General features: G+C 39.8%; 1 protein-coding gene across 2 annotated transcripts in view; it reads right to left on the bottom strand.

Annotated features, from left to right (window-relative positions):
* The window catches only part of LOC126106906 (ubiquitin carboxyl-terminal hydrolase calypso), a 199011-nt gene that overhangs the window by 57961 nt on the left and 126012 nt on the right, over positions 1–15038 (bottom strand). For both annotated transcript variants that reach the window (XM_049913323.1, XM_049913324.1), the window contains exon 7: positions 41–270. In XM_049913323.1, coding sequence (XP_049769280.1) covers positions 41–270 — 230 coding nt within the window. The remainder of the gene's footprint in view (positions 1–40; positions 271–15038) is intronic.

Here is a 15038-nt window from a genome sequence, read left to right as displayed (position 1 = left end):
CAACACATACAAGTGTACATACACTGTACGAGCCTCGTACCTTGTGTGGGAGAGTTGAAGGCGGAGCCAACCTCGGACGAGGTGTCGGTGCTGGAGCTGCTGGGTGCCGGTGATATCTGGATGGTGAGTGGCGTCGAATAGTCGAGTGGGCACAGCTGCTGCTGCCGCTGCTGCCGCTGCTGCCGCCGCTGCTGGGGGGAGGCGGAGGCCTTCTCCGGGCTGCCCTCCGGAGCTTCCAGGGAGCTGCAGTCGGTGCCTCCGGACTGCTCACTGTGCGGCAAACGGGAGCTCGACATCTCGGCTGATAAAGACTCGCGCCGGATTACTCCGGCCCGAAGTCGCGGTTGAAATTTACCTGGTGGTCGATTGCACAGACCGCCACTCACCTCGGAAAGAATGTAACGACCTCAGCAGGAGTTTTGGGAGTAACGGCATCCGTTCAGTGTTTCGAGTCCTGTTCGCTCCGAATGGGAATGTCTGTCCCCCGTTTCACACCTCGTCTTACCTCTCGATCACCGTTTGTATTATACTCCGTGTCTGCTGTCTGTAAATGTGTCACAACTATCGTAAAGGTCAGGTTCGAAGCGAGATTTCCACTTTTTGTGAACATCGGTTGTTCTCTGTTCTGGAACGAGATGATCAGAATGACGGGTACACACCGATCTAGTTAATATCGAGTACAGGACACGAATTTGGGCAATGGTGAAAAACTGGTGTAGAACCACCTGCATCAGATTGGCAGAAATAAGAGAAAACGACAGATCGAATATTACTTGAGACGTGGAACATTGGATGTTGGGGGTGATATGGAAAGAGAACAAAGTGTTAATGGAAAAAGAGAATTATAATACCATTGTTTAAGAAAGGAAGCAAAAAGAAATGCACAAACTACAGGTGCATCACACTGCTTCCACACTGCCTTATGGTATTGGAAAAGATCATAGGAAAGAGATTGAGAAAAATCCTAGAACACCAATTTGAGGAACAACAGCACAGATTCAGAAGTAACAGAGAAATGACGGACCTCATTTTTCCCCTTTGTCACCTAATGGAGAAGTGCTGAGAAAAAGGGAAGGATCTGATAGTAGTGTTCCTGGATTTGGAAAAAAGCATGCAACAGTGTATCAAAGAGTAAAATAGGGTAAGGCTTGAGAAAACATAATGTCTCTGATTCATTAATTTAAAAAGTTCAGATACAGTATGATGGTTGTGAAAGCAGTGTACAAATAGGAGGTGGAAGAGCAAAATGGTTTAAGACACAGAGGGATATTCAGAAAGGCAATTCACTTTGCCCATTCCACTTCATCGGACTTACGGACACTATCATGAAAGTAACCAAGGAAGTAGAAAATGGCGATCTCAATGCTTGTGCTGTTGTCGATGACATCACCATTTGGAGAGAGATGGATTACTGGAATAAAAAATTTAAAGGATTCGAGCTGACTGTGAGTAGGAGCAAGACAGAGGCAATGAAGATGAGTAGGACACTCACACCTTGCATGATCATAATGGAAGGAGAGACTATTGAATGTGTGGAAATTATCTCAATAGTGCCATGTCAACTGGTAGAAGTGTCAAACTACAAGTCTTTCAAGCAGAGTAGAACAAGGATTCAGCTTCTTCCACCAAGTACAAAACTTAATCTGGGACATGGGAGTCCCTTTAAGAGCTAAACATACCATGTATAAAACACACCTCCTGCCAATCATGATGGATAGTCTGTAGACCTGTGTCGTAAAGAGGAGAGAAGAGTCAGATACAGGCATGTGAAATGAAGTTCCTTAGGGGGGGGGGGGGGAAAAAAAAAAAAAGAGAGAGAGAGAGAGAGAGAGAGAGAGAGAGAGAGAGAGAGAGAGAGAGAGAGAGAGAGAGAGAGAGAGAGAGGGGGGGGGGGGGACAAAGAGAGAGAGAGAGAGAGAGTCAGTAATGACTTGACCCTGTAAGAAAGAATGAGCACTGCAAGATTTAAATGGTTAGGTCGTGTAAAGTGTTTGCACCAAACTGGAACGCTATGTCAATATTTGGAGCTGGAGGTACCAGGAAAAAGACTGATTGGTTGGCTTAAGAAGAGAGGCACAGACCAGATTAATAAATATATCAAGAGGAGAGGAGTAAGTGGGATGCAGTAGAGAGAGAAAAGCTATAATAAGACAGAAATCAATGTTGACAAATCATTAACAAAGTTCCTACCCGGCTCATTCAAAGGAAATCTCGACGATAATGACAGTGAGGAGACGGCGAGGGTGGCAAGGATTCCAGAAGAACTGAGAGGGACACTTCGGGAAGCCCAAAAGTCACAGCAACGGTTCGCGGTATGCAGGAAATCTACGTCGGAGCTCCGGTCCTACACAGATTTCGACCAGTCCCGACACTGTTTTACACCTGTCCCTGACCACTGACTGGCACTCGTCACCCCACCGGCACAAAGGCAGTGTCCGTCACAGACACACCGGTGACACGGTCGACCGTGACAGTGACGCCGTCGGCACGTTCCCAGACACGGTCGGTCAGTAGGCGTATCCTGACAGGGAAATGGTCACTGCAGTCTAGACCTTTAACCACCTGTGGCCAAGCATGCACTCAAAGGGGACGTAATAAGAGATTGTAGTGTTACAAATATTCGTGGCAACGTGGAAGTTTCTCCTACCTGAGCAACATCAATTAAATATTCGTAACATTTTATTCCGACTGTTTCTGGTATCTACATTTTCAGATATCCACACAACACGATTATTTTCTGTTTCGTACAGAATTAACAAAATTGTGAGAAAGTGGCACCTCGCCCAGCTACGGGTGCAGTAGGTCACCGTTTCGTTGTACCTGTCGGTGGCCAAGAGAAGGTGGAATTCGCACAGCTGAAGGGCCGTGGTGCACTTTATTACAATTATTAAGACATTACTGAAACATAAACCACTGTATTTGTGCCTGGGATTGTGTAATATAAATGTTTATTGTCTGTTAAAGAGTTTGAGGAAAGAGACACAGCTATACGAATATAGAGCTTAGTTGGCAAGCCTGTTCTAAGTAAAGAAAGGAAAGCTGAAAGGCAGAAGAAATGTACAGAAGGAGCGTACGAGGCAAATAAACTCGTAGGCAATAATATAGACAAGAGGAGGTAAGTAAAGATGAGACGCAGATACGATACGATACTGTGAGAAGAACTTGACGGTGCTCCAAAACAACTGAGTCGAAATGGAGCCCCTCGAGTAGATAACATTCCCTCACAATTATTGGGATCCTCGGGAGAGCAGGCCACAATAAAACTGTTCTGAATAGTATGCAATATAGAGGAGACGTGCAAAATATCCTCAGACTTTGAGAAGACTGTAATAATATAAATTCCAAAAACTGTCAGCTCAATAAGTAGTGACTGCAAAGTACTGACACAAATTATTTATAGAAAAATGGAAAAATAGGTAGAAGTCGTCCTATTAGGAGATCAGTTTGGGTTCTGAAGAAAGGGAGGAGGATTTGAAGCTATATTGACCGTATGACTTGTCTTAGAAGACAGGTTACTGAAAGGCAAACCTATGTTTATACGGTATATATATTTAGAGAAAGCTAGACAATGTTGACTGGAATACACTCTTTAAAAAACTGAAGCTAGCAGAGATAAAATATAAGGGGGTAGAAGGTTATTTACAACTTGTATGGAAAACAGACCACATTTATAACAGGTGAAGGACACAGAAGGGAATCAGTGATTGAGAGGGACTGAGACAGGTTTGTAGCCTATCCCCTATGTTATTCAATCTGTACACTAAGCACGCAGTAGGGAAACCAAGGATAAATTTGGAGGGGGGACTGAAGTTAAAGGTGAATAAATAAAAATTCTGAGCTTTGCCAATGGTATTGTAACTCACCAGATATAGCAAAGGACTTGAATAATGCAATGTAGTTGAATTAAACTGGGCGCTGTTGAGAGAATTAGTTTAGGAAATGAGATGGGTTTTGCTACTTGGGGCAGTAAAATAACTGATGAGGGCCGAACTGAAAGAATATGAATTGCAGACTGGCAATGGCAAGAAAACTGTATCTGAAAAAGACAAATTTGTTAAAAATCTGACATAAATTTAAGCGGAGGAAGTCTTTTCTGAAGGTATTTGTCTGGATTGTAGATGTGTATGGAAGTGTAACATGGACGTTAAAAACATTTAGACAAAAAGACAATAGAAGCTTTTGAAATGTTGTGCTATAGAAGAATGCTCAAGATTAGAAGGGTAGATCAAGTAACTAATCAGGAGGTACTGAATGCAATTGGAGAGACAAGAAATTTGTGGCTAACTTGGCTAAAAGAAGGGATCAGTTGACAAGACGACGACGACATCATCATCATCATCATCATCATCATCACTCATCACTCATCATCATCATCATCATCATCATCATCATCATCATCACCATCACCACGAAGTTTCCATCGCAGGCTGGGTTAAGTTTGGAAAATAATCATCACCACTAGTCCTGTTTTCCCACTATCTTTGTGTGTCCTATTCTGGTTCTTTCTTTTCCTCTTTTTTCAACACACTCCACCACACCTCTCAGCCACCTATCCCTGTCTTCTCAGTCGTTTCCTTCAAAGCTCCATTATATTTATATTCTTGGGAATCCTGTTGTTTTACGTTGACAGGACACGTCCTGAGGTACTGAGGAATCACCAACTGGTTGATGGTGGACACATTCTGTGTCACACTGACAATATCTGTACTTTATAGAGCCACAAAGAGGGTACCCTATACCACTACTAGTAATTTCCTTTCCTGTTCCACTCGCAAATAGAGCGAGGGAAAAACGACTGCCTGTAGGTCTCCGTATGAGCCCTAATTTCTCATATCTTATCTTCGTGGCCCTTACGCACAGTGTATGTCAGCGGCAGTAGACTCATTTGGCAGTCAGCTTCAAATTTCAGTTTCCTTAATTTCCTCACGAGCGTTTCTCGAAAGAAAAAAAAAACACTTCGCCTTCCCTTCAGGTATTTGCATTTGAGTTCCTGAAGCATCTACATAACACTTACGTGTTGTTTGAACCTGCCAGTAACAAATCTAGCAGCCCACCTCTGAATCGCTTCAATGTCTTCCTTCAGTCCGACCTGATACGGATCCCAAACACTCGAGCAGTACTTGAGAATAGGTCACACTTGCATCCTGTATACAGTTTCTTTTACAGGTGAACCACTCTTTCATAAAATTCTCCCAATAATGCAAAGTCAACCACTTGCCTTCCCTACCACAGTTCTCACATGCTCGTTCCATCTAATATCGCTTTGCAACGTTATGCCCAGATATTTGAACAACCTGACTGTGTCAAGTAGGGCACCAGAAATGTTGTATCTGAATATTACAGGTTTTCATCTTCCTACTCATCTGCATTAACTTGCACTTCTTTTCATATTTAGGGCTAAATGCTATTCATGGCACCAACTGGAAATTTTGTCTAAGTTGTCTTGTATCTTCCTACAGTCACCCAACTTTGACACCTTACCGTACACCACAGCATCGTCAGCAAACAACCGCAGATTGCTGCCCACCCTGTCCACCAAATGTATACAGAGAACAACAGTGGTCCTGTCACACTTCCCTAGGCACTCTTGACAATACTCTTGCCTCTGATAAGCACCGTCAAGGACAACGTACTGGGTTCTATTATTTAAGAAGTCTTTGAGCCACTGACATATCTGTGAACTTATTCCGTATGCTCGTACCTTCATTAACAGCTTGCAATGGGGTACCGTGTCAAATGCTTTGTGGAAATCTAGAAATATGCAATCTGTCTGTTGTCCTTCATCCATAGTTCTTGATATATCACGTGACAAAAGGGCAAGTTGAGTTTTGCACGAGTGACGCTTTCTAAAACCGAGCTGAATTGCACACACAAGCTTCTCAGTCGCAAGAAAGTTTATTATATTCAAACTGAGAATATGTACAAGGATCCTGCAGAAAATAAAAGTTAGGGATATTGACCTGTCATTTTGCGGGTCCGTTCTTTTACCCTTCTTATATACTGGAGTCAGCTGCGGCTTTTTCCAGTCTGAATACGTTTTATGTCATTCCAGTAGTTTCAGGTGCAGGGATGTGAACTATCTCCTATTCTTGAAATAAAATACACTGAATTCCTTAACAGATTTTTCTGTAAATGTTGTGACAAAGCAGGTGTATACTTTCCAGTTGTTACATTTTTCTTTGCCCCCAAAATAAATTTTATGATATCTTCAATACTCCCATTTATAAGACATGGTAACAGCACCTAAAGAATCTCAATTATTGATCCAGGGCTTACCCAATTTAATTATTACTTTGGTTATCAGGAGTTAATGGGCAAGTTGGCTTGCGTGAAAACTGGGTTAATTACCAAATATCAGTAATTTCAGATTTCATTACCATTGTTCATACATAAACATACAATCAATTACTAACTTTCAGTTAAAGTTGATGAAGAAGATATAGAAATAAGTAAAAGCATTCATATGACGAGTAACAAAAATATGCTAGAACTCTTGCAGTTATTTAATTTTGGAGAAATTAATGTCCTTAATTAAAACCATGTTACTGAAACGGAATCCATCTTTAGGCAAAGTAACCAGTGTAATTCAACAGCAATTATTTCTATATGTAACAGTCCTTATTAAAACAAATCCCCCTCCACTACCCAGTTACTCAGATTTTTATTTATGAAAATTTAGTAACCAACGACACATAACTGCAATTTTAATTATAACTTAATTTTAATTATAACTTATAAAAGAGACATGTTGAAAGTCATTTAGGTCAGCCTACAGAAGGTTGTGAAATGTACGAGAATATGTCCACCGACACACGAAAATGTAGTAGGAGTTAAAAGTCATGAAATAAACTCAGTTTTACCTAAATTTCGTGTGTGGGAATTGGTTCAATGATTTCTGAGCTCTTTGAATGTAACTGGACAGTAAATGTGTAATTATAACCCACGACAGTTACTACTGTGACAGTGGGGCCATACTGTGAACCACGGGTGTGAAAGCTATATGGACGAAGTGGTAACAAGCCACGTAGTTCCATTCCAGACCACTAGAGGCGCTAGGGGTCAAACGAAGCTGGAATTGACCAATGAGAGCTGTCTAAACTCCAATGGTGGTTGCTTTGAAATATTCTATCGTCTTGCTCTGCACTGAAGTCTGTGGTCCTCGGTTACAGTCATCTTTGTATTTGTTTCATATTTACATACTACTCATCTTCATTATAAACAGATTTTTTACTTTAAATTCATAAAGTTCACCATGGAATTGAAGAGATTTCCTGCTGAAAAATGTCCACAATTAATTGTAAGGTAAGACATTTATTTTTTCATTAAATAATCTCCTAGCCTATAAATGAAATGTATTCTCTTCTATCGTGAATTAAGCAGTGTGGCTTCCGTTTGTTTATTTAAATAACTTTGATATGTCTGTAGTAGTTTTAATTAATGAAGACTTTTTTTTTCAGAATATTCAACATAACAGATTTTTTTTTTTCAGAATATTCAACATAACAGATTGGCGTTGAAATACTCCTGCAAGTTCCCTGGCTGTTCATCTGGCTATTACGTGGGATCAACGGAGGAAATTTGCAACAAGCATTTCTACAGGTTTCCAAAACAACCTCAAGAGTTGCTTCTACAGTGGAAGAGTGTAAACTGTCACCAGATGTGAACTGTGCTTCTTATTTTGTTTGTGAAGATTATTTTTTCGAAGAAGATTTTATGAATAAAATTAGGCATAGGCTAAACAGGGGTGTGTTTCCAAAACATGTGACAGGAGTTCCTTGTGAAATTGCCAAAACCGGTAGTGAATCAGGTGACACTGTTGTTAATATTAAATTGGGCCTACCAAGCACTAGTGGTGCTATGGCAACTGTTCATTTTACAGCTGCTAATACCAGAAGTGAAACTGGTGTTAATGAACTACAAAGCCTTAGTTGTGCTGTGGCAAGTAGTTCTCATGTAGATGTTTGTACCAGAAGTGGATCAGGTGAAACTGGTGTTAATAGTGAATTAGAGACTTACCAAGTACTAGTGGTACCATGGAAAATCTTTATTATACAGGCGCCAATACCAGAGATGAAACTGGTATTAGAGAATTACCTAGCACTAGTTGTGATGAGAAAAGTAATTCATTGAGTGATGCACCTCTTAAATTTTTTATCTCCCCTCAAAATGAATCTGCAGATAGTGAGAACAAATTCTTATCTGAAACATTTTGTAATGAGGAAAGTGGGGTTTTAGGTACAGGGGTTTCAAAAGCAGACTTAACTCCAACAAAATCAAAAATGTACAAGATTCATAGGAATACTCTAACAAGGCTATCAAAACTGAAAGCAAAGCTACATCATAAAAAATCAGAATTGGAAGCACTTAAAGATTTATATGACAGCAATACTTTCTCTTTCATCGAATCTAATTTAAACTCCGTTGCCAAAGATTTCATAAACAGCCAATTACGAAATGTTCATCGATCAGCAAATGCAAGGCGATGGACACCCGAGGACAAAGTAATTGCTTTATTCTTATACAAATGAAGTCCCCGCCTATACAAATATTTGTCAGTTCATTTTTATCTTCCTTCTGTGAGGTACCTGAAATGTCTGTTGTCTTCTATACCTTTTGAACCAGGATTGAATACTCCGGTCATGAATGTAATGAAAGCAGAAGTTGAAGTAATGAACAACAGTGACAAATATTGTGCTTTGTTGTTTGATGACATGTCTAGAAAGAGGGTTGTATTATAATGCAAGCAAACAAGAAATTTCAGGGTTTAAAGATTTAGGGCATTCAGGGAGGTCAAATGTTCATGCAGATAATGCATTAGTTTTCATGGTTAGAGGCATACATAAAAGCTGGAAGTAGGTTGTTGCTTATTATTTCACTCACAACTCAGTTTCAAGTATCACTTTAAAAATTGTTATTACCTATGTCATAAGGCAATTGCAAGAAATAGGGTTAAAGGTAGTTTGTACAGCTTGTGACCAGGGTGCAACCAACCAGAGAGCACTGAAGGAACTCAGCTGTGAGAAATCTACTGAGTCCACTCCATTTCATTTTGTAGTCAGAAATGAACCTATTGCAGTCATTTATGATGTCCCACATCTATTAAAAATACTAGAAATGCTCTGATAGGAAATAAAATACAGTTTGGGTTTAAAAAAAGAGGCCAGTTTTGAATATATTCACAGGGCTTTTCTTCTGGATCAGCAGAAGATGTTTAAGACATTGCCAAAACTACATACGAATCATTTTGAATTAAAGGATTCTTTTACTAAAAAAAAGTCAAGGTAGCTGCAGCCCAGCTTAGTCATTCAGTTGCTGCAGTTATTGAAAATTATGTGGCACTTAATATCTTACCTGCTGAGGCAATATACACTGCAGAATTTGTTGAAAAGATGGATTGTTTATTTGATTCACTGAACAGTTCCTATTGTTATCCACAAGATGACAAGCCTTATAAGTGTGCCCTCTCTGCAGAGTCCCCACATATTGAGATGTGGCACAGTCTGTTAAAGGAAATGGAAAATTGGGAAATGTTGGAGTTGGGCACAGGGAGAGATAAGACAAATATGTTCAGTTTCATAAGTGGGTGGCAAACTACAATAAGATCACTGATATTCATTTGGAACAGATTTTAAAAAATGGCTTTAATTTTTTAAGCATCAGGGCTTTCAATCAAGACCCAATGGAGAATGTATTTTGTTGTGTGAGGCAGCATGGTGTTGCAAACACCAACCCAACTTGCTTTCAGTTCAAAGCAGCATTGAAAACAGTTACAGTCAATAACATGTCCTTACTTACAAATTCACTAGGTAATTGTGAGGATGATAGATGCATGCCATTAAGCAATTGAAGGCGATTTTTGGGAGCTAGTGATGACAACTTTATTGACTCCACAACAGACCATTCCATTATGGATCAAAGTGATTTATATTGTGTCCTTGCTGATAATGAAGCTGCTGCTGGTAGTGGTGGGTCTGATGTAAGAAATGACAGACAAGCACTGGCATATGTAGCTGGTTACATTCTACGAAATATGGGTGTAACACCTGAAACCAACTGTAGTGACTGTGAAACAACTCTGTTCTCATCAACACCCACAGAGCATCATTTATTTACAAGTTTCAAGGAATATGATGCTTTAAACCCAAAATCATTGTATGCTAGTGACAGCTTAATGTCCTTTGTAGCAAATGTTCATAGTCAGTTGTATGCATTCTTAGATAAATGTGGACACCAGGAACAATTGGAGAATACATTCTATTCACTGTTTAAGTTTCCAGAGGAAATAACATTTTGCAAGGCCAATTTTTCTGAACAGTTTTTTTTTTTTTTACACAATGTATACCTCCATTGCTTTACAAGTATGTGAAAGATTGGAAACACACCATCAGCAATAAAAGACTTGATGTTGTTAAAGACAAATTCACTAAACGGTTTAAAGCTTTATAACAGTTAAAAGAAAATTTTTCTTCTGTGCTTGAGAAATAAAAAGTAAGTTTTGTTTTCATTTCACTGTTTTTATCCACCTTTCCTGCTTTTGGTACTTGATATTGATGTAGCAGTAAACTGGGAGGGGGAGGGTGCAATATGCAAGGTTTTCATATTTTAGTTCATTTCCATACCACTTGAAGCACTGCTGTCGGTCTGTGTTTCCCACTTTTAACACAAGAGTTACGTTTCTCTTTTTTCTTGTTCTGTGCTGTGAACTACATTACTTCCAAATGCTGTGCGTATTTTATTCGTTCGAGTCAGATTCATCAGAGGCACAGCTACTGAGGACATATTTTGCACAGTAATGAGCAAGCTACAAAGTCTTCTCAGATCGATATTTATTGTCTGCAAGATATATGGATAAATTGCTCTCTTGTTTGTATACAGTACAAACATTTTCAGTGTGACACAGACATCACTGTCAACAAACTGTTAACAGATACTAAATTGGGTGGTATCTGGCAAAGTTGATGAGGCTTTCGACAATGCGGACTCTATCTTCTCGTGGCCGCTAACAGTCAGATAAAAAGTTGTAGTGGTTTGTGTTGCATTGACAAAGAAGGACGGTGCTGCACTCTCACGAACTAGTGAACTCCACACAAAACATGAAACAAAAAGTGTTAATATTTGGAACTACTATATTAAATATTAACACTTTTTGTTTCGTGTTTTGTGTAGAGTTCATTTTGTAGCGGGACTTTGAATTTCGCCGCGCTACACTTGTTCCCTCAGATAAAAAATATCCCGTCGCAGCGGGATTGTAACTCTTTTTCTCTTTTTTTTTTTTGTTTTCTATCCATTTATTGATTGTCTCTTGATAGCTGAAGCTTATGGCAAACGTGATTTTAATGTGTAGACATATTGTGGATGGAATTAGCAAAGTAAATTAAATTGCATACAGTATCAAGATGATTTTAATTGGTATAAATTAGTGATTCCTGGACGATTGCAAGATTTTGTAGCAGACTTTTCATGCCGAAATGAAGGAGATTTTTGAAGACCTGGACGCCGCACGAAAGAAGACAAGTTAACCTGGTAAAGGATGAACTTTTATCTACGCCACTTCCTCCTGTCAGTTACATTTTGTTATTCTCTGTTTCTTTTCAATAATTTTTGTAGTGGAAATTGGTTTAACTTTTGCTCAAAAAACACCACAAGGACCACCCCAACTATAGCTTTTCTGTAATACGAAGTCCGATCTGCATTTCTTTCTTTCTTTCCCTTTTTTCACGGTCATTAACGATTTAAAAAAAAAAATTCACTTACGTTTTCTTCCCACATTTTCAACCTTTTTTTTCTTTTCCTTTCTTCTCTCTTTTCTTTTTTTATTAACCACTACAACTGGCTCCCGCGACAGGACGCAATTTTCGGATGTGTCGTTTTTGAGCAAATTTGAAACTTTAATTTGTATTTTTTCCCAACAGAGAATAACCAAAAATCCTGAAGTTTAAAGGGTAACGAAAACACCAACTTTATTGTACCTAAGCAAATGATTATACAACAATATTGTAAAGAATTTTTGTAACTAATTCAACCTGTTTTCTTTTCATGGCATATATTGATGCAAAACTGTTATTTTGAGACCTTTTGGTGATTATCCGATGGAGATGTATTCTGACACAGAAGTGTTTGACCAGCTGCTGCAGGACAGAAAATTTAATGGTGAGTCACACAATTATGTTTCATTCAAACATTCAATAGCCAACTGCAGAATCCATTTTTCCCTTTCCACGCATCCAGTGGTTTTCTTCTACCTTTTTCCAAAATTATCTATCTCTATTGTAGTTCGTGGTAATTATAGTATTGTTGTAGCATATGAAGATCGTGAATTTGACTGCCAAACAGTCATTTACTACGAAAAATTTTGTCCGCCCTGCTGCATCTTTCTCAACCATTGTTTGCAATAGAGCAATCATTTACATTGACGAGAAAATATTTCAACCTAAATTTGGGTCAAATCTTTATTAATCAGACTTATATTATTCCCTTCTTGACTTACTATTACAATGGAACGCGGTAAGGTAGAGATAGTTTCGGCAGATGAGTTAAGTGAAGTAGATTCATCTTTCAACCAACAAGAAAGTCCGCGTTTCCCTCCATGGACGAGTTCACAGATCAATGCAATGATTTTGCCTCAAACTCGCAACATTTGTGATAATACACAGATGGCGACTTTAAATGACGAAATGTGGAATGGACGCGAGACTAGACCGTCAGCGCCATTGTTAACATCAATGTCAGAACCGAATATGAGACAAATTCAGCAATGTGACGCAAATCGGACACAGGAAACTGACAAACTGGACCGACTGTTAGAGTTATTTGCAGACATGAAACGAGACGTTAGTCAGAAAATTGACATATTAAACCATACTATGACCGAAAATTTTGAATGAATGACAAAACAGATGTCAGAATTAAATAACACCACTCAACAGCTCAGCCAGCGATTTGAGACATTGTCCGACCAAGTCACTAAACAGGAAGAAACTTTGGTTACATTCACACATGAAACAAAAAACAATATCACCCGATGTGAGAATCAGTTAACTCAAATAGTTAATGTGCAGCAGGAAGTGAACACCCGTGTGGAAGAGTTAGCTCAGGCCCACACTTCAGCTAGCTCCACCCAAGAAAAGCTGACTGAAGAAGTGGGAAATATTACCCACAACTCACAATGGTAGTTCTTGAACAAACCCACCTCAAAGAAAAGATAGAAAAATTAGAAGTCCGAGCGGACCTCGCGTCACTAAGCAACGACACCAACATGGCTGAAAGAATCGTACATGAATGTAGATTGTGTGACGACTATCTGGACAAAAAACTTGAAACAATTACACAGGACATACTTTCAAAAACAGGCACATGTTAAAGACGAGATAAAACACATAGAAGACGAAGTGAAAAAATTACGAGACAATGTTGTGCCGTGTTTGGCGATTGGTGCAAATGCATCATCAGGGAACGACAAAACAGCTAAAACCATGGCTAATGACACAGACAGAACACCTATTGTGGAATCACCTATTTCAAGTCAAAATTACAATGTGCCGCTTTCTTTTCCACCAAACGAGCAATATTACGGTACGACACCTAGAGTAGCAAGTGACACAAACCACGTCAATAGCGCTATACCAACCGGCATGGCCGATGACACGTTTGTAAGGCATGGGTATTTCCAGACATTTTCCAGTGAGGACAAGCACAAAGTCCACCCTATTGTGTTTATTAGATCATTTGACGGTGTTTTTCCACGTAGTTGGTCAGAAGTCGATAAAATCAGATACGTCACCAATCTCATGAGAGGACGAGCAGCTAAGTGGGGTGCCACTATGAAGCGGCGGTGCCTTACGTTTGAACAGTTCGAACAAGCCTTCTCGGACGAATTCTGGTCCGAGAATGAGCAACAGAGTCTAAGGAGAGAAGTGTGCAACCCCGAGGCCTATGACCCTAAAAAAGAGACATTAAGACAATACTTTGAGAGGTACCTAGACAAGACACTGTACTGGACCAAACCAGTCGACTTGCCAGCGATAATTGACACTTTAAAGAGTCACTTATCCTTTCCATACCGAGACAGATTGATAGGAGTACCGGAGAATGACGTTAAGACTTTCTTAAACTTCTTAGATCAAATGGACGTAGTTTACAGAGGCAATTCACGCCATTCAAATTTTACTCATATTAGTAACCAAAATCAGCACCCACCCCAAAGGAACCATAGTGATGGTGGTTGTTGGAACCATCCCTCCGCGCCGCGACACAGTACGATGCCTGCACGCGAAACATATTCAAATGGAAACGTGTACGACGGTAGGAACAACCGCAGAAATTCGTGGAATAATAATAACAACAATAATTATCACCCATATCAAAATGGTAACTACATGCAAAATGAAAATCACAGACAGTACAACAACAACCGCAATGGGAGACGTGAGAATAACCGGTACCACCCGTGCTACTTTGACAGGAACATGCCATATAACAGACATAATTACCATCAAAACAATAACAATCCCAACAATCACCGACCGAATATGTGGAACACACAACATTCATGCATGACAAATCATAACCCTCCACGGAATCCGCCGCCGTTCCCCAGTACAGTCATGCACTCCCCACCACGAAGTAGCAATAACAATTGCGGCGCGCCATCAGCTGACGCGTGGGTGCCAACCGGCCGGAATGTAAACGTAGTGGAGCTGGTCAATGAACCCGGCCAAACACAGCAGACGACGGAAAATAGTCGACGACCGAGCTAAGCGCTCGTGCTTCGGTCATGAGGTGTTGTAAGAGAGCAATGGCTGAGACGGTTTGTTTCCTCAGGTACAATGACAAAATGACAGCAGAACAGGAATTAACTGACGAGATAAACATTAAATCAGACAGTTGTGTTAAAGAATTCATACAAGCTATGGCATGGGTTAAGTTTAACGATTATGATGTACAAATTTTATTCGATACTGGTGCTGCTGCAAGTGTGATGTCAACCGCACTCTATAAGGAATTGAAACAAATTATAAACATACATACATTACCTGTAC

The sequence above is a fragment of the Schistocerca cancellata genome, chromosome 10, assembly GCF_023864275.1.
Source record: "Schistocerca cancellata isolate TAMUIC-IGC-003103 chromosome 10, iqSchCanc2.1, whole genome shotgun sequence".
Lineage (NCBI taxonomy): Eukaryota > Metazoa > Arthropoda > Insecta > Orthoptera > Acrididae > Schistocerca > Schistocerca cancellata.
This window is presented reverse-complemented; position numbering and strand designations above follow the sequence as displayed.